Source organism: Colius striatus, chromosome 17 (genome assembly GCF_028858725.1).
Source record: "Colius striatus isolate bColStr4 chromosome 17, bColStr4.1.hap1, whole genome shotgun sequence".
NCBI classification, from domain to species: Eukaryota; Metazoa; Chordata; class Aves; order Coliiformes; family Coliidae; genus Colius; species Colius striatus.
In genome coordinates, this window is record NC_084775.1 from 14445408 (window position 1) to 14464242 (window position 18835).

Here is an 18835-nt window from a genome sequence, read left to right on the forward strand (position 1 = left end):
AAACTACCTCATCCCAACACCACTGGCTATGAACACCTGATGCAGCAGTTTGCTGTGCAGAGGCAACTGTGAAGCATTCACACCTTCTTCTCTTGTAGAGCAATAGTACAAACACCTCAGTAGGAACTGAAGAATGTTCCAACAACGCTTAGCTACTGGGAAACATCAGTTTGACAAGCCTGAAATGCTTTGAAGCCAACATTTGAGATCAACAAACTTGTGCCAAATTTACATTTGTGTAATTCAAAAAAGAAGCAGAGTTCAGATACTGATTGGTAAATGCATTTATCTGACATTTAAACAGTTGTCAGAATGGCCTCTTGTTTCTTGATAACTCAGATTGGGCAGAAAAACAGCAGTATGATTTTGCCTTTGTTGTTAAAGGTTGCCAAAACCAGCCAGCTGCCAACTAAAAAACCAAACTGAACAGATCAATTTAAGGTAACTCTTATTAAGTACATTTTAAAAATCAAACTTAGAGGGAGGAAAAAAATGAACAGATTTAAATACTTGAGTGTAACACTCCACACCCTAAGATCACACAACAAGATCAACAAAGTCAAGCCACATCTGAAGTCCATTCTAGAGTGTAATCTTAGCTGATGAGCTACGTCTTACCCATCTATGAATTTGCCCTTAAGGACATACTTTTCCAGTTAAGTATTTTAATCAGACTCCCAAATGAGCTTTTGTCTACCATAAACTCATTGTTCTGCTGAACTGCAATTCTACACTGCTGGAGGCTCAAGATGCAATTCTCAGCAGTTGTTTTCCACATATATCCATAACTATCACGGCATTGCTATTACTAAGAACCTTCACAAAGTATTTGACAGCAGCCAGTCCAAGCTGCAAGAATTGATGAATGTGGGCATTTATTTTTGCAATGGTATGGCCACTTCTTAGTGGGTGTATGTCAAATCAATTATCAGAAATGACCCATGCTCTATTACATTGATCCAACTATACAATGTATTTATGTAATAATTATTACATATAATATTATACGTAAAACAAATACTTGTAAAAATGTTTAACAACACTTAACTCCCTTTTAAAAGAGTGAAATGATACATCAGCAGAAGCATTTATGGAGATTTAGGAAGGGCAGCCAAGTAACATGGCACATCACCAACAGAACACGTAATTCCTGGGTTATCAGTGGCGTTATGTGACTACTTCTGTTCCTGCCTATCACTACTCAGGGGAACAATCAATTATTGAACTGCTAGGTTTCTAGAGACACGGCCTTAAACAGGGCAAAAGAGCTGCAGGGAAATCTCACAAGCTTGAGGATTTTATTAATATGACTGGAGCTCTTGAAGTTACAGAAATATAAACTACAAATATTGTGTTTAACACTGAATGTCTGTCTTAAACACTGACAAAACAGAATAGAGTAAAAGCTGCCAAATTAACTATTTTGTCTTGGTAATGCAAAGATCTTCCTACAATATGCAACTCTGTAGAGCTTGTCTACAGATAGCATTCAATGAAAAGAAAGCTAGAGTATAAATCTACATGATCCTGCCCAAGCTTTGAACATCACCAGAAGTTACAATTCATCAATCAATCAAAAGAAGATACAGAGGCTGCAAAGGAATCTTACCAGAACTCTGTCTCCAATTTTGAGCTCCCTTTCTCCTTTCTTTAGTGAGCCAGCTTCAGAGAGATTTGATATAGATTCACTGGCAGTTTTTGAAAGATTACTAATCTGAGAAGGAGTTGAATGCTCCTTAGCAGCAAGTGGTGAAGTTTTCTGTGGGATTCCTGACGGGGGAAGCGCAGCAGCCGATGAAGACACCACACTAGCAGCTGAAGTGGAAGTTGGTGATGTAGCTCTAGAAGCATGAGCTGTCTGTGTACCATTGGCCTCATCTTCTGTCAGCACTTTTCTTGTCAATTTTGATGGTCTTGTAAATATTCCTCTCAAGGGTTCACACTGGAAGTAGCGAACTCCAGCCACAGAGCCATCATTCTTACCAATTGGTTCATCTAGAACAATCCCTGCCCACTGTCCTGGAGCAAATTGCGTTTCACCAAGGAACTGAATAAAGCCAGGTTTATTTCCATTGACCCAAACACGCTCCCCAACTCTGAAATCATCCACAAACTCTTCATGTGCATCTGCAGTGGTTGTGCTTGTGGTCTTTTCACTGGAAACTGCTTTTTCAGCTGGAGCTGCAATCAAGCACAATGAGAAAGCAACATGAATCAAACACATTAATACTTCAGAGAGCATCATTACTTAGTTTCAGTGTAACAAGCATTTGGAAAAGCATAATCTTGGAAAGGAACAGCATAATTCCAAATGTTCTTACTGATGAAAGCACTGTTATCTCTGGACTACAGTAATTCAGAACCGACAGAGATTGCACTTACCGTAGGTGTTGGTAAAAACCTCGTAACAACTACAAGTCTTACCTCAAAAACTACCCAATCATTTTTATCATGACATGGTTTATGCAAGGGAATTTGCCTTGACTGCATCCAATTACATTCTTGCATGTCATACACATCATTTTTTTAGGTCAGAAATACAAGCAAAAATACTCCAGTGTAAATAGTAAAAACAGTGTCTGCTCCCAGCTTTCAAGACACTTCTTGTTAGAAGATAAATAAGCAAAAAGTTAAGATATTTCAATATTCCTTACCAGCTGTAACAGATGTAGGTGTTTTCAGCAATGTACTCCCATGCTTGATGGTCTTTGAAGGAGCCTTAAGGCCACTTGGTTTTAACATACTCATCTTTTTGCAATATCGGCGTGAATCTTCTTCGTCTGTGACAACTATCTTTTTCCAAACATGGATACAATATATGATTCAAGTTTTTCCAACTCTAGAATAACCCTGTATACAAAAATATTAGACATGAAACAAAAGGAATCAGTATTTTAATTCCTGCAGAAGAGATTTCTATATCTACACAGATTATGTGTATGAAATGAATAATAAAAGATGCTTCACAATAACAACCAGAAGCATTTTCCACGACAGTTATTTCCAAATCCTTATCTTTTCAAGGCCATTTCCTACCAAAAGACCCCAAGTCTGATCCTAAAACATAAAAATAACTCACTTCACTGAATGCTGCTGTATTCCACTTGAGCTTAAACTCAAAGAATGTTTTAAGAAAGAAAAACCAAGCCCCTAACAGCATTGCTGACACTATACTTAGATATAACTACTCTCTGCAGACTACTGTTTTCAGTCACATTTTTCAAGTTGTTGCAATATCCCAGCAAAAACAACTTGAGAGCAGAGAACTGACTGCAAGAGAAAACAAGAGAACCAGGAATCTCAGGATAAGGAAAAAGATAAGTTTTAAAGAGAGATTGGAACTGCAAAACTAAACCTGATCAACAGAGTTAGATGATGAGGGCTAAAAAGTAAACATCCACCTCAGCTGTGTGTGATCTTTTAGATCACAAGATCCACTGGCTCGCAGTCCCCAACACAGTGCCCCAGCTCTGCTCCTCTGGAGAAAGGAGGAGGGACTCTTCCCTGGGTTGCTAGGATAGAGCCCTGCTCTGACTTGGAAGCAAGCTATAAGATTCTCAGGGAACTATGTCATGAGGGTTTTGCCACAGAAGGCATCTTCCTTCTGATTACAAAAGCTTTAGAAAGGCTCTTTCCTCTGTAACAAAACACCTTTTTGCTGTAAGGTGAGTTCAAAGGCAAACTGTAAGGTCTCCCAAACACCTTTGAAAGCACAAAGTGTTCTGCATGAACACAGCTTGGATATTTTCTAAGTCTTACATAAAGGCACTGACAGAACAGCTATGCTCACTTAAAAAGAACCACACAGCACACATCTCAACAAAAACCCGAAGGAAACAAAAAAGGAAACACGGACATGGAGCAATAGACTGTTTGCTCAGAACATGACCAACAAGATCTTGGTCCCGTTGTTTACTCAACATTTTGGCCTCAGTTGGTACACATGCACAGGCAGAAAGCTGGGCAATTGCAAACTTCCCAAACCATTATTAGCAGTGTCTAGGTACATGTTCTAGACACACAGTAAAGGCAAAACAAACACTGGGGAGAGCCTGCCACACTACAAGAAGGAAGACTAAAGTGAGAAGTCAGCTGTATCTTTTACCTACGGGATAAGTTTTATCTCATGAACAGTCAGCACATTAGTGTTCCTAAAAATCAACTGTGGAAAAAAAATAGCAGACACATTGCTTTGTGAGTCTAAATAACAAAGGAAGCATTTCTTCCTGTATTTCAAGATCAGCCATGCTAAATTCGATCCATTTTCTAAGAAGTCTGCAATTCTCCATTGTTTTTGCAAGACGGATGCCAGCTGACTATTAATTTTTAAGTGAGAGCTTTCATGTTCATGAACACAAAAGCAGAGTTAGCTCTCCAAAAATCAAAGCAGAAGGACAGAGATGAAATACGAGTAAGCCATGAGAGAACTAACTGGGAGGCTGACAGCTATACACAAGAACAACTAGAGGATCACAGAAGATGTCACTTCGGACACATCAGGAATGCTGTGGGGGATTTTTTCCTCCCTCCTACTACATACCTGCCCTGCCTGCTACATCTGAATGCATGACATTTCCTCAGATTTTGCTTTAGAAAGAGCCTGAAAAGCCCTCCTTTTCTCTCCTACATACATGCTACCTACCTATTCCCTCCCCTCCAATGTCACAATCTCCATGCATGCCTCCATTACTTTCCTCAACCCATCAAAATTCATGGAATGGAAAAAACTGTACAAGATAAAGAAAGATTTTGTACAAATAGAAAAATACAAGAAGTATCAAAGTCAGTTAATTGCAGTTCAGAGTCTTCTCTGTCACTGCTAAACACCAAATGTGTGGAAATTCAACCACCTCATTGCACATTCAGCTCAGTCATGGATTCACACAGCCAGAGCCAAAGGGGATGGCAGCAATGAGAAACTCTTAAGTCCAGCTTAAGGAATAGTGCAGTTTATCAAAGCAACAGATTCTACAGGTTCTTGTGGATTGCCAGTGATAGTAAACTGTCTGCAAAAGCATGTGCAAATATTGAGATGAATAATACAGCGTGAAATCAGAAAAGCAACTCTACAGAGAGATAGAATTCTAAGTTTTGCAAGTAGACACTCAGTGTAATCTGGATCTTACCCAAAGGCATCCCTATGGAGGCAAAGAGAGGTTCAGCCTGTTGACTGATCCCAGGAGTCAGAGGCAGTCTGACTTCCCTGATTTATTCATCATGGTATTTTCCCTCTTAAGTCATTTTTATAGTATTTTTACCTTCAAAGTGGAGCCTGAGTGACTCTGGTCATACAGACTTTCATTATGATTGGTGTAAAATTCTCTCCCTTCACTTTTAAAGGTATAGATTGAGAACAATTCAGAACACAAGCTTAGTGAGGGGTGGTTGCACCTTGGAGGCAGGTAGCTGTTGGGATGAAGGTGTGTTTTGGTATTGTAATAATATTATAACCAGCAAAGTTCACCTAAAGGACAGAATCTTATCAAAAAATGACAGACTGTTGGCCCAGAGTATCAAACATCCAGATTATCAGTTCCACAGTACCCTGTAGTTCTCCTCTGCAATAACTCACAGAACCTGGCCACAGAGTCACTCCCTCCCAGCCTCTGTGCTGGTTGCCCAGGGAGCTGCTGTGGGATGGATTTCTTGCATAGCAGGAACCATTTTCCATGTTATACTTTTCCTTAATGTATGAACAATGCTATACTTTTAATATAAGTTTAATTTCTAAATTCTTTCCAGTAATTATTCCACACAGCAACCGTCCATACTGTGCAAGGACAGGTATATCTAAAAAGAAAGCCCAAACACTAAATTACCCCCAAAATTACATTTTACCAGTTTCAAAGAATTATTTATTAATAGATGTTTAACAAACCTCTGCTCAATAGACAGTGAGAATGTTCTAACATTGCATTTCTTGGCTTGGGATACTCATTCATATTTTAATCTTGCTCTCCACAGTCATGGGTTATATATTTTGCTGTGTCATTTGCTTCTCTTAATATACAGGCCTGAACAAGGCCACAAGTAACACAATCCCTTGTATCCTGGTTTCAGAGATACTGAAACTGTAGCTTAGTTTTGAAAACTGCTAAATATAGGCAACATATTTTTGTAAATTACTGCCTTATTGCAATAGTGAAAATGCCAACGTTGGGTCTTTGAGATAGGACCTTTATAGTGGCATTTCCTAATAGAATCCATAAAACACTGAGAGTACATAAATTTGCATCAAGTGATTTTAAGCATTACACACTCCAGCATTTCCTAACAGGCTCCAGATGTCAATTACCTCATTTTAGATCTTGAGAGAGCAGCTAGCTACTTGTCTCAATTTGTTCTCTTTCCTTCCTTAAATATGTCTCAGCTCTCCTGAAAAAAAATCTTTATAACCAATAGGCAATAACATTAAGTTTCTCAAGAGACCATATCAGGAACCTAAGGAAACTCCCAGGAAGAATATGATGATACACACTACTTCAGTGTGCAGAAAGCCACAAGTTCTAATAATACCATAACTGAGCATAAAAAAGAGGGTTTTAAACACAAGCTTTACACTTGTGCCATTACTGGGAAATACATGGTTTCAAACAAATGAAAATGCATTACTAAGCTGAGAAGAGATAGGGATTCTGCTGGCAAATATAACTAAAGTGTAACCAAATAAATTCTGAATTAAAAAAGCAGAATATTGTCCAACTGTCAAAAAGGAATTCCTACAATGAAAACAGCTGTCCACCACCGTTTCTTTAAAGACTGTGTTTTCAATAACCAGTATTCCAAAAAGAACTAAGCCACAATTGCATAAGAAAACAGGGGGAAAAAAAGTCTTGTGTCATGCCACTGAAGAACTTTATAGTCACAAGAACAATAATACCAATAGTTCTTCAAGCTTCACTGACACCTGACAAGCATGCTGCCACCACCAACCTCTCCTGTCCTGCCTCAGGACAAGTAGGGCTCTAATTAAAACACCTCATCTGATACAACACTTGAAACAATGGCTTGACAATTTAAGGAAGAAATGTTTGCCAGCATCACTACTTGCAAATACCATGAAGCAGATGTGGTGTTTCCATGGAGAAAAGCAAGTTGTCTGTCCATTTGGGATGGAAACAAAGAGGACATTCTAGAACAGAGCAGCATAATGTTTGAATTGACTCAAAACAGGCTGCATAATCTCTGCTTGCTGCATGCAGACACACGCAGGCTGGCTCTCTGCAGTGCACTTTGAGGCTGGAACACTACTCTCGTGGTTTATTTGTATAATGAAGTGAAACAATTCTTTTACTCGATGATCATCCGCTCTCGGTCACACAGGAGATTGTCACAACATTTCAAATTAAAAAGATCGATATTAAGCTTAGTTAACAACATGAAGAGACTGAAAAATGCCTTTCAACGCCAACACATTTCTAAACTAGAACAAAAAGAGATTACTTCAATTTGCTAATTCTGCTCAACACTGCAGTGCTTTGCAGAACACACACAAACATTAAGACTTACAGAGTAAACATTCTGTAAAGGTTGTGTAGAATAGGTAACTGCTGAAAAATCTCACAGGGATCTATAAACAGAGTAGATCATACACAAGCCCTGTGGCACCTGACTAGTACTCTAGGTATGTAGAACACAAATTCTGACAATACTATGAAGAAAGTCAACTGCACAAAACGAGTAAGAAAATCCCTTCTGTAGAAAAGTGATATGTAAAATAAACTTCAAAGACCACCACAAACCAGCAGCTTTCCCCAGAGAAAAACAAACTCACCACATGAAGCACTATGTTTGAAATAGCAACCTGAACAGCACTTCTTAAATAACTCTTGATGTTCATACCGCTGTTGCCAAGCTTTCAGAAGCCCATGAATCACTCCTCAAATATCCTGGGAATGGTTTAGAGAAAGTAACTCGGAATTTTGAACCTGGAAAGTTTTCTGTTCTGGCCCATGAGGCACTCCAAGAGCTTGGACCCTTCACAGACACAAATCCTAACATTATTGCCATTTTTAAACTTCAAAGCATGTAAGCATCTTCTGTATGATTCAGATATAATTCTTGTTACAAGTCTAAAAGTTGGCTGTATTTGCAGTCTCCTGGGCTACTATTGTGCTTTGTTTCACGACATTCTAATTCAGCTCATTCCAGTCCAATCCTATACAACCATCATATGAATTCTAGAGAGGTTTACACTTCACAAAGGTAAGACTCTATTTTAACCAGACACAACTATTAAATTAATCTTTTGCTCTTCTGAAGTGCCTTCAAAGCCACTACCAGGATGACTCCAGGAAATTACTGTTGTATGCGAGTTGTATATCTCCAGTTTAACTCAAAATACACTTCACTTTTGCTGTCATTAAAACACAAAACCAAAAGCTTGCAGTAAGTTGGGAAGTAAGCCCACTGGAATGACATAGCTCTTTTGACAGTGTCATTGATTTGACTTGACATAATTTGAAAGAAGAAGTGGATGACAAATTACTCAAACTGAATCACATCTACCCAATCAGCAGCAGAGGTACTGAAAAATCTCACTGCTCTATTTTAGAGGGCATTTGTTTAGACAAACATTATTTAATCTGAAGCCACTGATATGTTTGGTGAAACAAAGACACCCAGAGGATATTCAAAACAGCCTCAACACTGTAACACAAACACTATGCCTTGTCATCACTCATTCCACTATCAAGCAGCCATCACACCACAGTGTAAGGACATCCCCATAAATAGTTGCTGGTTTTCTGTAACTTCAAAGAGTGAATCTCTGCTTCTTTAAGAACTCAGAAGACACTCTTACTTTCTTGCACACTTAGAGGAACTGGGGAAGAACATGTTGTTTGGGAATTAATCCAAATGCCTCACGATCCTCATTAAGGATGTGGCTGATCTAGAACTCAACCAGACACTTCAGATTTGTTTCTTAATCCAGATGGACAGCAGATGCTGTATTTCTGTATCATGGAGATTATCTGAACTGTTTTCTGTGGGAGCTCAAAGATCCACAGCATATTCAGGACTAGAGACTTTCCGATTATCTTTCATCATCAGGGCTTTTATGGCAGCCAGTCCTTCATACAAATCTGGGAGGTTTTTTGAGCCTGTTGAGTAATTTCAACTAAAAAATGTAAAAGGAAGGACATTTCTCAAAAGAAGACAAATTCTTCTAAGTGTCACAGAAGTAGGCCAACTGGTAGGAAGGAGACTTGTGTTCAAATAGTCCTGAGTCTCCCGACAACTTAGATCAGACCATCTCACTTCTGAAGCAAAATGGAAAAACAAAGCATTGCCATCAAGACATTTGGTGGAAGGTTATCAGCATGTTTAGAGATCATATCAAATTTGCCTATAATATAGTTCAAAAGGCAATCATTATAAGACACAAATCCACTGAAAATTAGAGGGGTTTAGTGACATTGCCAAGTTGGTAAACAAGACACACATGGCTGTTTTTCTACCTTGGGAAGTGGAAGATATTCACTGCAAACTGGATAAACAGGATTCTCTCTGCATATGCTTGGGAAGAGAAAAGGCAGGGTAAATGCCTATAACTAAGAAACTGTACTAAGAACAAGATGAATCAGATCAAAGATAGTAAGAGGCTTAGGACCTCAAACCATCAGTCAGATATTACAGCAATGCTATGAGGAAGGTTAATTCATTAAAGCTTCTGCTCTGCCTATAGATTTTAATTCTGCATCAAGGACATCTTATTCTGTAACTTGCTATGCTTGCTAAATGCCTTGAGAACCTCAGTAAAAACATATACCACTGAAACACAAAGACTTAGACTGCTGAATACAAAGCACAAATAAGGGAGGATGCCTGTAACAGTAAGAACTATTTTGGACTAGCAGTTTGTGAGCAATTTTTTTCTCCATCTATGTCACTATTTCTAGACACAGTCTGTTCAATTTTTAAAGAAGATTCCCATCTTTAATTAATGAGGAAGAACTGATAACTGTTAAAAAAAAGCTTTTGAAAGAAATCACAGAAAATACAATGTAAACTCTATCACTTGAGTTGCCTCTATACACGTCCATTGTAAAAACATCACTGCTAGAGTCTATAAAAAGATCAGAAAGCACATGATCCTCCTCAGCACACATCATTCTCTACAGGATGAGTCAAGCTGAGAAGTGGAAAAAGTTTCCATCTGAGAAAGTAAGTTACTGCCACCTCTTCTGAGAACCCCACCATCAATTCTTACTACTTTTCCTACTTTTTCCAAGGAAATGCTTGTCTTTCCCAAAAGCCCCCATTTTGATAACAAGAAGAGCAGTTCCTTTGACTGTCTGCACTGACTTCTGGTGATAAGGCACTTGAACCATCTCAGGAAGTGCATTCAGTCCACAAAAACAATGATGATTTTGGAACAATACAACATCAAGTTGAAGTTATTTGTGATCTAAAATTTAAAAGAAAGCTTGAGAAGGAAAATGTAATCTCCTGTCAGCCTCAAAACCAGATGCTTGTAAAGGAAAACACAAGGCTTCTCCCTAATACAATTACAACTGAGAGAGTGGAAATGAAGATGCTGTTTTTATAGTAAGAATTTAATTTTGATAGACTTGGGTGAAACTGTAATTGTTTCACACTCTTTGAAAACATCAAGTCAGCAATCCCTTTTTAGCTCTCTGTGTTCTTAGCCTTTTAAATTAGCACCATGACTGCTACATGGCTGGCATATAATGAAGTAGAAGTCCAAATACAGGTCCTAGATAAATACTACTGTGATTGAGTGGATGCCACTGCCAAGCAGAGAAGCACAGTGTCAAATAAGTTAACTCTTATCAAATACAGAGCTTCTCTCTTTGCCTTACAACTTCCCCTCAAAATAAGCTAAAAACACAGACAGTGAGATGAAAAAGATCAGGAAAACTGAACAGATTTTAGTGCTGTTTCTCCTTGAAACAGCAGAGTGAAGACACGTCTTATAAACTAAAAGAATGCATGGTACTATTCACCCAAGTTCCCTCTGTTTGAGTTTGTACAAACAATTGATGAGACATTCCAGGTGGAAACAGTTAGAAGTTAGGATGCTAACAGCACAGTCTGTTCAGGCTGTTCTCAGATACATCTTCTAAATCAAGGGCCAGAAGCTAGATACCTTTTGTGGGTATTCTTAAGAGTCGTACCGCTCTAAGTTATGCAAGCTGAATATCACTCTGCAAAAATATATGCATGTAGAGGACAGACACAGGGACAAGCACAGATGTATCAGAGGTTTGAAGTCATGCAGGATCATGATGCTGACAGAGCTGGCTTCAGCTCTGCCCATCAAGAACGAAATGGTTTCCCCAGCAGAAACTGGCATCTAGCTGAGGGCAGCTGAGATTACAGCTAATGCAGTATATAATTGCCTTTCATTAAATAACAAAACACCATCCATCTGAGGCATTTCTAAACATGCTGGTCCAATAAGGATTCCAGTGCGTTACTTTTTATACGTGCCAGCAGAGCCAGTAGTCCCTAAGGAATGCCAAAAGATTAAACAAGAGCTGCATTCATTCATGGTCATCATGTTCAAACATTAGAAAACTTGCATTCAACATACAGAGTTAACATTTGACCTGAATGTTTTAGAGAGAGGGAAAGAAAAGCTGTTTTGAAAAATCACATTGGCAAGGCAGACTGCCCTATTTCTTTTGAAGGGAGACCTACTTTGAAAGATTCTCAGTCACTCCCAAGAAAAACTTTAACGGGACTAAAAGGATAAAGGGAGGAACACTGCAAAAATCCTCTGATCTGCCCAAGCTCAGTAAATAAAGGCTGTCCTGGGTATTCACATTCAGGAGATGGCAAACAGACACAGCCTGTAGCTGTAAAAATCTACAGGAGCTCTAGAAAGTCACAGCAATCAGTACCTACAGCATTGTTTCTTCCTAGAGCATAATCCCATGAGGAAAAGGGCTGTTCATTTACTTCCTACCATGTACCTCTCTGGTGAGGATAAAAGACTGCTGCTCCCCACCACGAAAGCTGAGATCTTCTCTTTAAAAAAAACACACCAATTACATAAAGCTATCCTTTTTTCCTCCTCCAAATAAAACCCACCTTTTGATCCTAAAAGCTACAACCATTTGAGGTCACATTTCCAAGCTTTTTTGCTTCAGCCAACACATCCCTTTAACGCTTTAGTGCGCTTAAGCAGAGGCTGAAACTCTTCCAGCACGTGTAAGGACCAGACAGGAAGAGAACCCCAACATCTCACTTAAAAACCCACTAATCCTCTGCATCTTTTTCAACCATTCTACATTCAGCATGGAAATGAAGATGTTCTGTACCTGAAGTTACACATTCCTCAGTCTCAGAGACGTTGCTGCTGGGGCACGGGGAGAAGTTATTTACATTTCCTCTACAGTATCTCGTTTGCTATCTCATTATGTGCCATAGCAGGTGCACAAGACACGTGCTTAAGCCACGCTCTGACATGGTTAGTGCCAGAATTATACACATACTTCTGCTCTTTAAAGAAATTCTTCAGAAGCAGTAGGCACAAAGGCGTTTCCTCTTTTGCACCTCTTTTCTTCTTTCTACTTATTTATACAGATGTCGTGTTTTTAAATCACTCTGCTCAAAGATCTCAGAGTAACCTGTGAACTTCCATAAAACCCTACCCATTCGGCACACTGGGTAAGCACAGTCAGGAGTGGGGAGGAAAGAGTCTTTATTTCACAGTCATGTTTTTAATCACGAGCACACGCAAGCACAGCCTAAATTTTCTTCCCCACGCTATGTTTTAGAAGAGATTTTTTGTGGTGTTGGCTTTTGTTTTTAATTATACACACACACAAAGGCATTACAATGAAAGGGAAAACTCACTCTTGAATTTAATGCAGAAGGAACCATGTTAACAGGTGAGTAACAGCAACAATTAGCTTGTGCCCCATGACAGCTCAGGCACAGAAAAGACAACACTGCATCACCTCTAGTAACAGCACCAGTGATATAGCGGAAAGCAGGAGGGGCCTACAGCATTGCCTGTGCCTGGGGATCCCACAGCTCTAACCGTGGCCATAAACACAGCAGTGAACTCTGGCTGAGCCACGTGGAACCGTGGGGCGATACAACAGCAGGCTTTGAAAACACAGGGATGGGAAGCAGACACAAAAACGCCAACATAAGTTATAAGCCAAATCATAAAGAGGTAAAATATCAGCACGTAGGTGTGTGAGAACTGCAAGCCAGCATTTACCATTAAATGCTCTGACTCCCTCTCCCCAGCATCACCCATTCAAGCCACCCATAACTAAACCCAGCCCTACATCTTTTAAGGGCAAGACTCGAGAAGAGACTGCAGGTAAGACCCTCACGAACCACGGAGACACCCAAGGGTGGCAGGAGGCGAGGCCGAGGAGGGCCCCAGGGAAGCCGCACCCCCACAACCGCCGCCTCCGAGTTCACAGCGAGCGGCCGCCCCGGGAGCAGGGCGGGCAGCCGGCCGCGTCCAACCCGGGCAAGCCGTACAGGAGTGGAATGAGTCCGCCGAGCACACGGCTCGGGAACCAGCCAAACCGGCTGCTGTCACCGCGGCCCCGGCGGGCCGGCGGGGAAGCACGGGCACGTGTGGCGGAGGCTAACTGCGCCCCGCGGGGGTGGCCACCCGCCTCCGCTCCCGGGGCCTCGCCCCACCCTGCCCAGCATCGCCCCTCCGGCGCTGCCCGCCGCCCTCAGCGTCCCACCGCCACCGCCGTCCCCTCAGCGCCGGCCACGCCGCCCCCGCGCTCCCTCACCGCCCGCCGCCGCCCCGCCGCGGGCACAGCGCGGCGCCGGGACGGGAAGCGGAGGCCCCGAGGCGGGAGACGGCCGGCGGGTCCCCCCCGCCCTCAGACGGCGCCATCGCCAGCCGGGCAGCGCCGCCGCCCTCCCCGCGCGGGCCCCGCCGGCGGCCTCACCGCTGCCGCCCTCGGCTCCGCGCCGCCGCCTTCCCCGGCCGCAGCTCCTGCCACTGCCGCCGCCGCCTCCTCCCCTTCTGCAGCGGCCGCGGCACCTCCCCGGCTCGCAGGGGGCGGAGCGGCCACACAACGTCTGCGCCCGGCGGGGTCCGCGGCACCGCGAGGCGGAGACTGCAGCAGCAGCAGGAACCGCGCCTCCGTCCGCGCCCGTGCCTCGCTCCCCCGCGCTCTCTCTGCGCCCCCTCCTCGCCTCTTTCTCCCTTTGTCTGCCCCCTACCCCGCTTTGTTCGCCGCGGGGCAGCCCGCGGGGGTGGCCGCCGCCGCTGGGCAGAGGAACGGAGCAGCTCTCCTGGGTTGGACCGCCTTGCCGGGCGGGGGAAGGGCGGGCAGCGAGGAGCCGCCCGTCCCGGCAGCCCGTGGAGCGCCCAGGCAGCGGGGCAGGGGGCTCCGAGCACCTCGCGGAACGCGCTGCGGCAGCAGGCAGGGGGGAAAGGGTGGGGGGGAAGAGCTAGGGAGGTAGGAAGCACATAGCTCTTAAGGGATGAATAACTTCACTGTCGGCTTTTCTCCATTTTCCTTTTGTGCAATGCCCAGAAATGTATCTTTCCTTCTCTGAAGTACTGCATAGTTCAATTTTGCGTTTGTCAAGTAGAACCTGGCGTTAGCCCCCTGTTAAAGTTTAAACAGCTGTAGGAGTAGCTCCCACACCATCCTCAAACATTTAATACCAGTTTTCAAAGCTCAAGCTAAACAGCTCTGCTTCACTCCTCTACCTCGTATAAAAAGCCAACAAAGCCCAGATAACTGCTGAATTCATCACAAAGCAGACCACACTTTGCAGGCTCGCAGAACATTTAATTTCTGCATGATGCCATTTGAACAAAAGGGTGATGAGAAAGCCATTCCCTTGCTGGAGCCTGATTGCAATTTGTGCTTCATTTTGGATTCATTCTTTGGCATTAATCCAGCATGGTAAAGCACAAAATGGTGTGATGCAGTCCCTCAATTAACAGGTTTCAACTGGATCAGTATTGAGCAATGTTTGTTAGAATTTCACTTCCTAAACATGAAATAGAATCTCATACCCTGGCCCTTAGATGCAGCAACAGACACTCAACTCCATCTACAGCGTTACCTCTCCCTGCAAAATATGACAAAGGTTTCTCTGAACAGGATTTAAATATTGTATTTAGAAGTGCAAGGCCAGTAAGTGACTGCTTAAACAACAAAAAAACACCTTGCAGCCCCTAGCTATGGAAATAATGCCTAAAAATTGCAATTAGGGTAAAAACGAGACCGCCAGACTAACCTCACAGAACATTTGCCCCAAATGCCTGCTTGTTTGCCAGTGTGAGATGTGAGCCTTTGTGCTTGTTTCTGCTGTCACAGATTTGAGCTTTCTGTATTGATCTAATGCTAATATAAAATGTTTACCCCTACACATTGATTCCATCATTTTCCTTCATTAATTCAATACTGTGTCTCAGTTGATTTGTTACCATGTGGGCAGACTTCAAGTGCAGGCAGTGCAATGCACAACACTGCAAGTCTTCATAAGCAATATTAGACTGATGTACCTAGTACAGAGCTCAGCAACTAGAAGTTGGCTTACTCTTGAAGACAGGAGCTATGAGTCACAGCTTTGCACTGCTCCTGTAGAACTTGTAATGAAGTGCAAGCAGTAAGTAACAGCAGGGAAATAATAGACAAAAAAACAGTTCAGTGTGTGAGCAGCTTTTCTTTACTCTGTTGCAAAGCTGAAAGTGTCCTGGTACTAAGGCAAGAATTGAGAATGATGTCACGGACCAAAAGCTTCTACCCATAAAGTGAATGTGCCACTGAGTTTTCACGTAATTTCCTAGTAAACAGAACCATAGCTTCAAGATCAAAGTTGTCTTGTAGGAAACAAGGGAGTTAGTTATCCATCATTCAACCATTATCAAGGTTCTCACCATGAAAAAGTTCCTTTAGAGCAACTGTAACATAAGTTCATCCATAAGTCAACCCGGAGGTTGAGACTGTGATTGTAACATCGAGTGTGTCTGCATCCAGTTTATAGCAATCATTATACAGACAGGATCCTCATACTATAAAGGGCTAAGAAAGCCAGAATAACTTTGATTCCAGACCTAGTGACTCTCTTTTCTGAACTGCATGATTAGATCAGGCAACACACAATAGACAGACACTTTCATAACTCCGTGGAAGCAGGAACTGCTGAATGCTCCAGGGAAGGTCAAGACACTAACATTACTACTGTCATCCTGGCCACAAGTGTAAGGCCCACTTGAGAATTAAAATCATTCTTTCCAGTGATGCAGGAACACCACTTGAAATAGTCTGTGTCCTTCTTTAGATTTGTGAAGGGTCCAAAATCATTGAAGCTTTCAGAATAGCTCAAATGTTGTTCTTCAAGAACTGCATTTATGGATAACCTGACTTAAGGAATCCATTTTTATATCCAATGGGGCATATTCACAAAAGTATGAAGATGTTGAGTATAGGACTATTTTTTTCCCCTCTGAATGATCTGTTCTACATACACATTTGACAATTCCTCTACAGAACTGATGGCTGCACCTACTTTGTCGGTCTGCTACACAAGACAAACTCCCAAGCATTTACACTACTTTTTCTCCCCAACACAGGTAAAAAAACAGAGAAACAGTATTTAAACTGAGTATTTGGAGAATCCTTTCTGCATGTACTTAAATTCACAATAATGTTCATCTTGATGATGAATGTTGAACTTCACAGGCAAAAGAAGCCAGTCTATTAAAAAAGGTGAACTATGCAAATCATTCTACCACTTACATAAATACCAACAAAAGCTGAATTCTCACCTACAGAGAAACAAAGAAGGGGGGCTGTTCCCATTGAGAGTACTGAGTTCTGAAGAAAAGGTAAATGAGTTTTTTATTCAGTCATTGGATGTCAGTTAAGGATATTTAATAACATATATTTAGGTTGAATCTTTGTTACTTGTAGTTAACTGAAGTTAAAGAACTGTCCAGTTGCCACGCGTTCATTACCATGTTATTAAATCCATCCTGTTTGTAAGCTTCTCCAAAGATCCAGGCCAATTCCTGCCTCTGACTCATCCCCTCCCACCCCCCAAAAGGTAAAGATGACTCTACAATGTATTCTTAGGAGCAGCATCAATCTTCAATGGCATTTACTTACCACAGGCAATGCAGCCGTGTTGCTGAATGAAGGCACTACGGAGTTCCACGACAACTACCAACGCGTTCGAAATGCTTCAATTAAATTTGAGTTTCCTCCTCTTCTTCCTTTTTCTTTTTTGCTATCCTGCCTTACAGCTTCTTAGCAGCTAGCATCTCTTTCAGATATCTTCTATCATCTCAGCTATTTCTCTTTTAACGATGTTTTAAATGAATTAGGCTGTAAAAAAGCAAGCTAGAAATTCACACCTTTTTAAGTGACAAGACTGATGCCCTGACTATTTTGTACAGATTAGCTATTTTTAGATGTGCATAAGCATTTTTAAAGACTTTTGCTGTTGCAGATGCTGTAAACAAGCACGAGCACTAATGCCAACAGGAATCTGTGGGAAAAACTGAGTGATGCCTGCTCACACTGTACCCACCTCATTACAAATTCGATTACTCATTCCTTTTAGTAAGCTCCAATCTAGGTTATTATGCCACACCCATCACCATGAGAATGTGACTTAGAAGTACCAGAGATATTTTGCTATTCAGCTTTTTCTCAGACCTTGCAGTGTGATCTGATTGCAGTTTCAATAGACAAGAACCATTTAAGTAGTTACATCTGGCAGATTCAAAAAAATTCCCTGACAAGCATCTTCAGGGCTGCAGCATTATACAGCACTTGGCAGGGACAGTGAGGCATAGATAAATAGCTAGGAGATCAAGATAAATTCCTAACCATGAAAGAAACAGCAGGGATAACATCACATCCCTAATTAACTGTATGTCTTACAGCAGAAGTAAAACCAGGAGTTTTACTTCTTGGTTCTGCTTGATCTTCTCAGAGCATTATCCATACTATGCAGACTGCCACCTCCACAGAAAGGGACAATTAAAAAGACACCTCAGAGTGCCCAATGTTTTGTATGATTGCCCCTATTTCAAATCATACAGTTCCTGCCACTGTCTGTTCTGAGGCCAAAACACATGCATTACAAAAATTAAGACAAAAGTAGGATTACAGGAGCTTTCACCATTGCTGCCCCAAGCCCTGCCTAATCGTGTTTGCTTTAGATACCAGAAGATACCATCTTCCAAAAATGGAAAACACCTCTATCTCAAAGTAGTTTCTGTGAAGCAAACACAAGAGTGGCCAAACTGATAAAGCAATTTAAAATTCAAAGCCTTGTAACATATTTAAACTAGAGTTTACCACTAAATTAAAAGCCATGTTGTTGAAATTACTTCACTTTACTCAAACACCTTCAGTATAAACCTCAGAAGCAAGTTAACAGCCACTTTAAAGGTAAGTCTGAGAATTTGTACAAAGATTGAAGACTCATCTCATCAACTGGGTGGAAAGGCCATTTATTATGAATTTACAGTGAACACACAGAGCACTAAAGGGTACTAAACCTATGAAGATGATTTTCATCTTGTGGTTTCTGTAAGCAAGGCAGAAGCACACAGGTACTCCAGTAAAGTTGAGGCTGCACATCCTGCTAATGAAGCAGCATTTCCTAAGAGCTATTAAAAAAAGATCTTCTGAGGTGTGGAGAGAGAAGGGCGTGTTTAAAATATGAGCACCTCAACACACCCAAAAGGTGTGCACACTTGAAATCATTACCTCATGCCCTGCATCACATTATCATCCACGTGTGAATGATGCAGCACCCAGCACACAATGGCTTGTGTAAACTGTCATTACCAGCTTTTAACTCCATGGCAGGAGGAGGCATGGAGAAACCACAAGATCTTTATATG

At 41.7% G+C, this 18835-nt stretch overlaps 2 protein-coding genes across 6 annotated transcripts in view; one reads left to right on the forward strand and one right to left on the reverse strand.

Moving 5' to 3' along the window:
• The window catches only part of CLIP1 (CAP-Gly domain containing linker protein 1), a 65713-nt gene extending 51470 nt beyond the window's left edge, over window positions 1-14243 (reverse strand). For 3 of the 5 annotated variants that reach the window (XM_062009642.1, XM_062009639.1, XM_062009643.1), the window contains exons 1-3: window positions 13902-13997; window positions 2655-2850; window positions 1610-2181 (exon numbers count right to left, since the gene is read on the reverse strand). In XM_062009642.1, the coding sequence (XP_061865626.1) occupies window positions 1610-2181; window positions 2655-2748 (666 nt within the window). In that variant the 5' untranslated portion in view covers window positions 2749-2850; window positions 13902-13997. Of the gene's footprint in view, window positions 1-1609; window positions 2182-2654; window positions 2851-13739; window positions 13810-13901; window positions 13998-14178 lie in introns of those variants that run through there. The other 2 variants (XM_062009640.1, XM_062009641.1) reach the window with 2 other exon arrangements.
• Window positions 10126-17453, forward strand: LOC133627008 (proline-rich proteoglycan 2-like). Its single transcript, XM_062009645.1, has 3 exons — window positions 10126-10167; window positions 13231-13915; window positions 17428-17453. Exons 1-3 carry the CDS (start codon window positions 10126-10128, stop codon window positions 17451-17453), a joined length of 753 nt encoding a protein of 250 aa, XP_061865629.1.
• Window positions 17454-18835: the final 1382 nt, after the last annotated feature.

Excerpts from the sequence above, each read along its gene's own strand:
- LOC133627008 (XM_062009645.1), top strand. The coding sequence starts at position 10,126 with ATGAGTCAAGCTGAGAAGTGGAAAAAGTTTCCATCTGAGAAA. Across the intron at positions 10,168-13,230 it reads AAAAGTTTCCATCTGAGAAA|CATCACCCATTCAAGCCACC; the intron begins GTAAGTTACTGC and ends CCCTCTCCCCAG. Across the intron at positions 13,916-17,427 it reads CCTCACCGCTGCCGCCCTCG|ATGCTGTAAACAAGCACGAG; the intron begins GCTCCGCGCCGC and ends TTGCTGTTGCAG.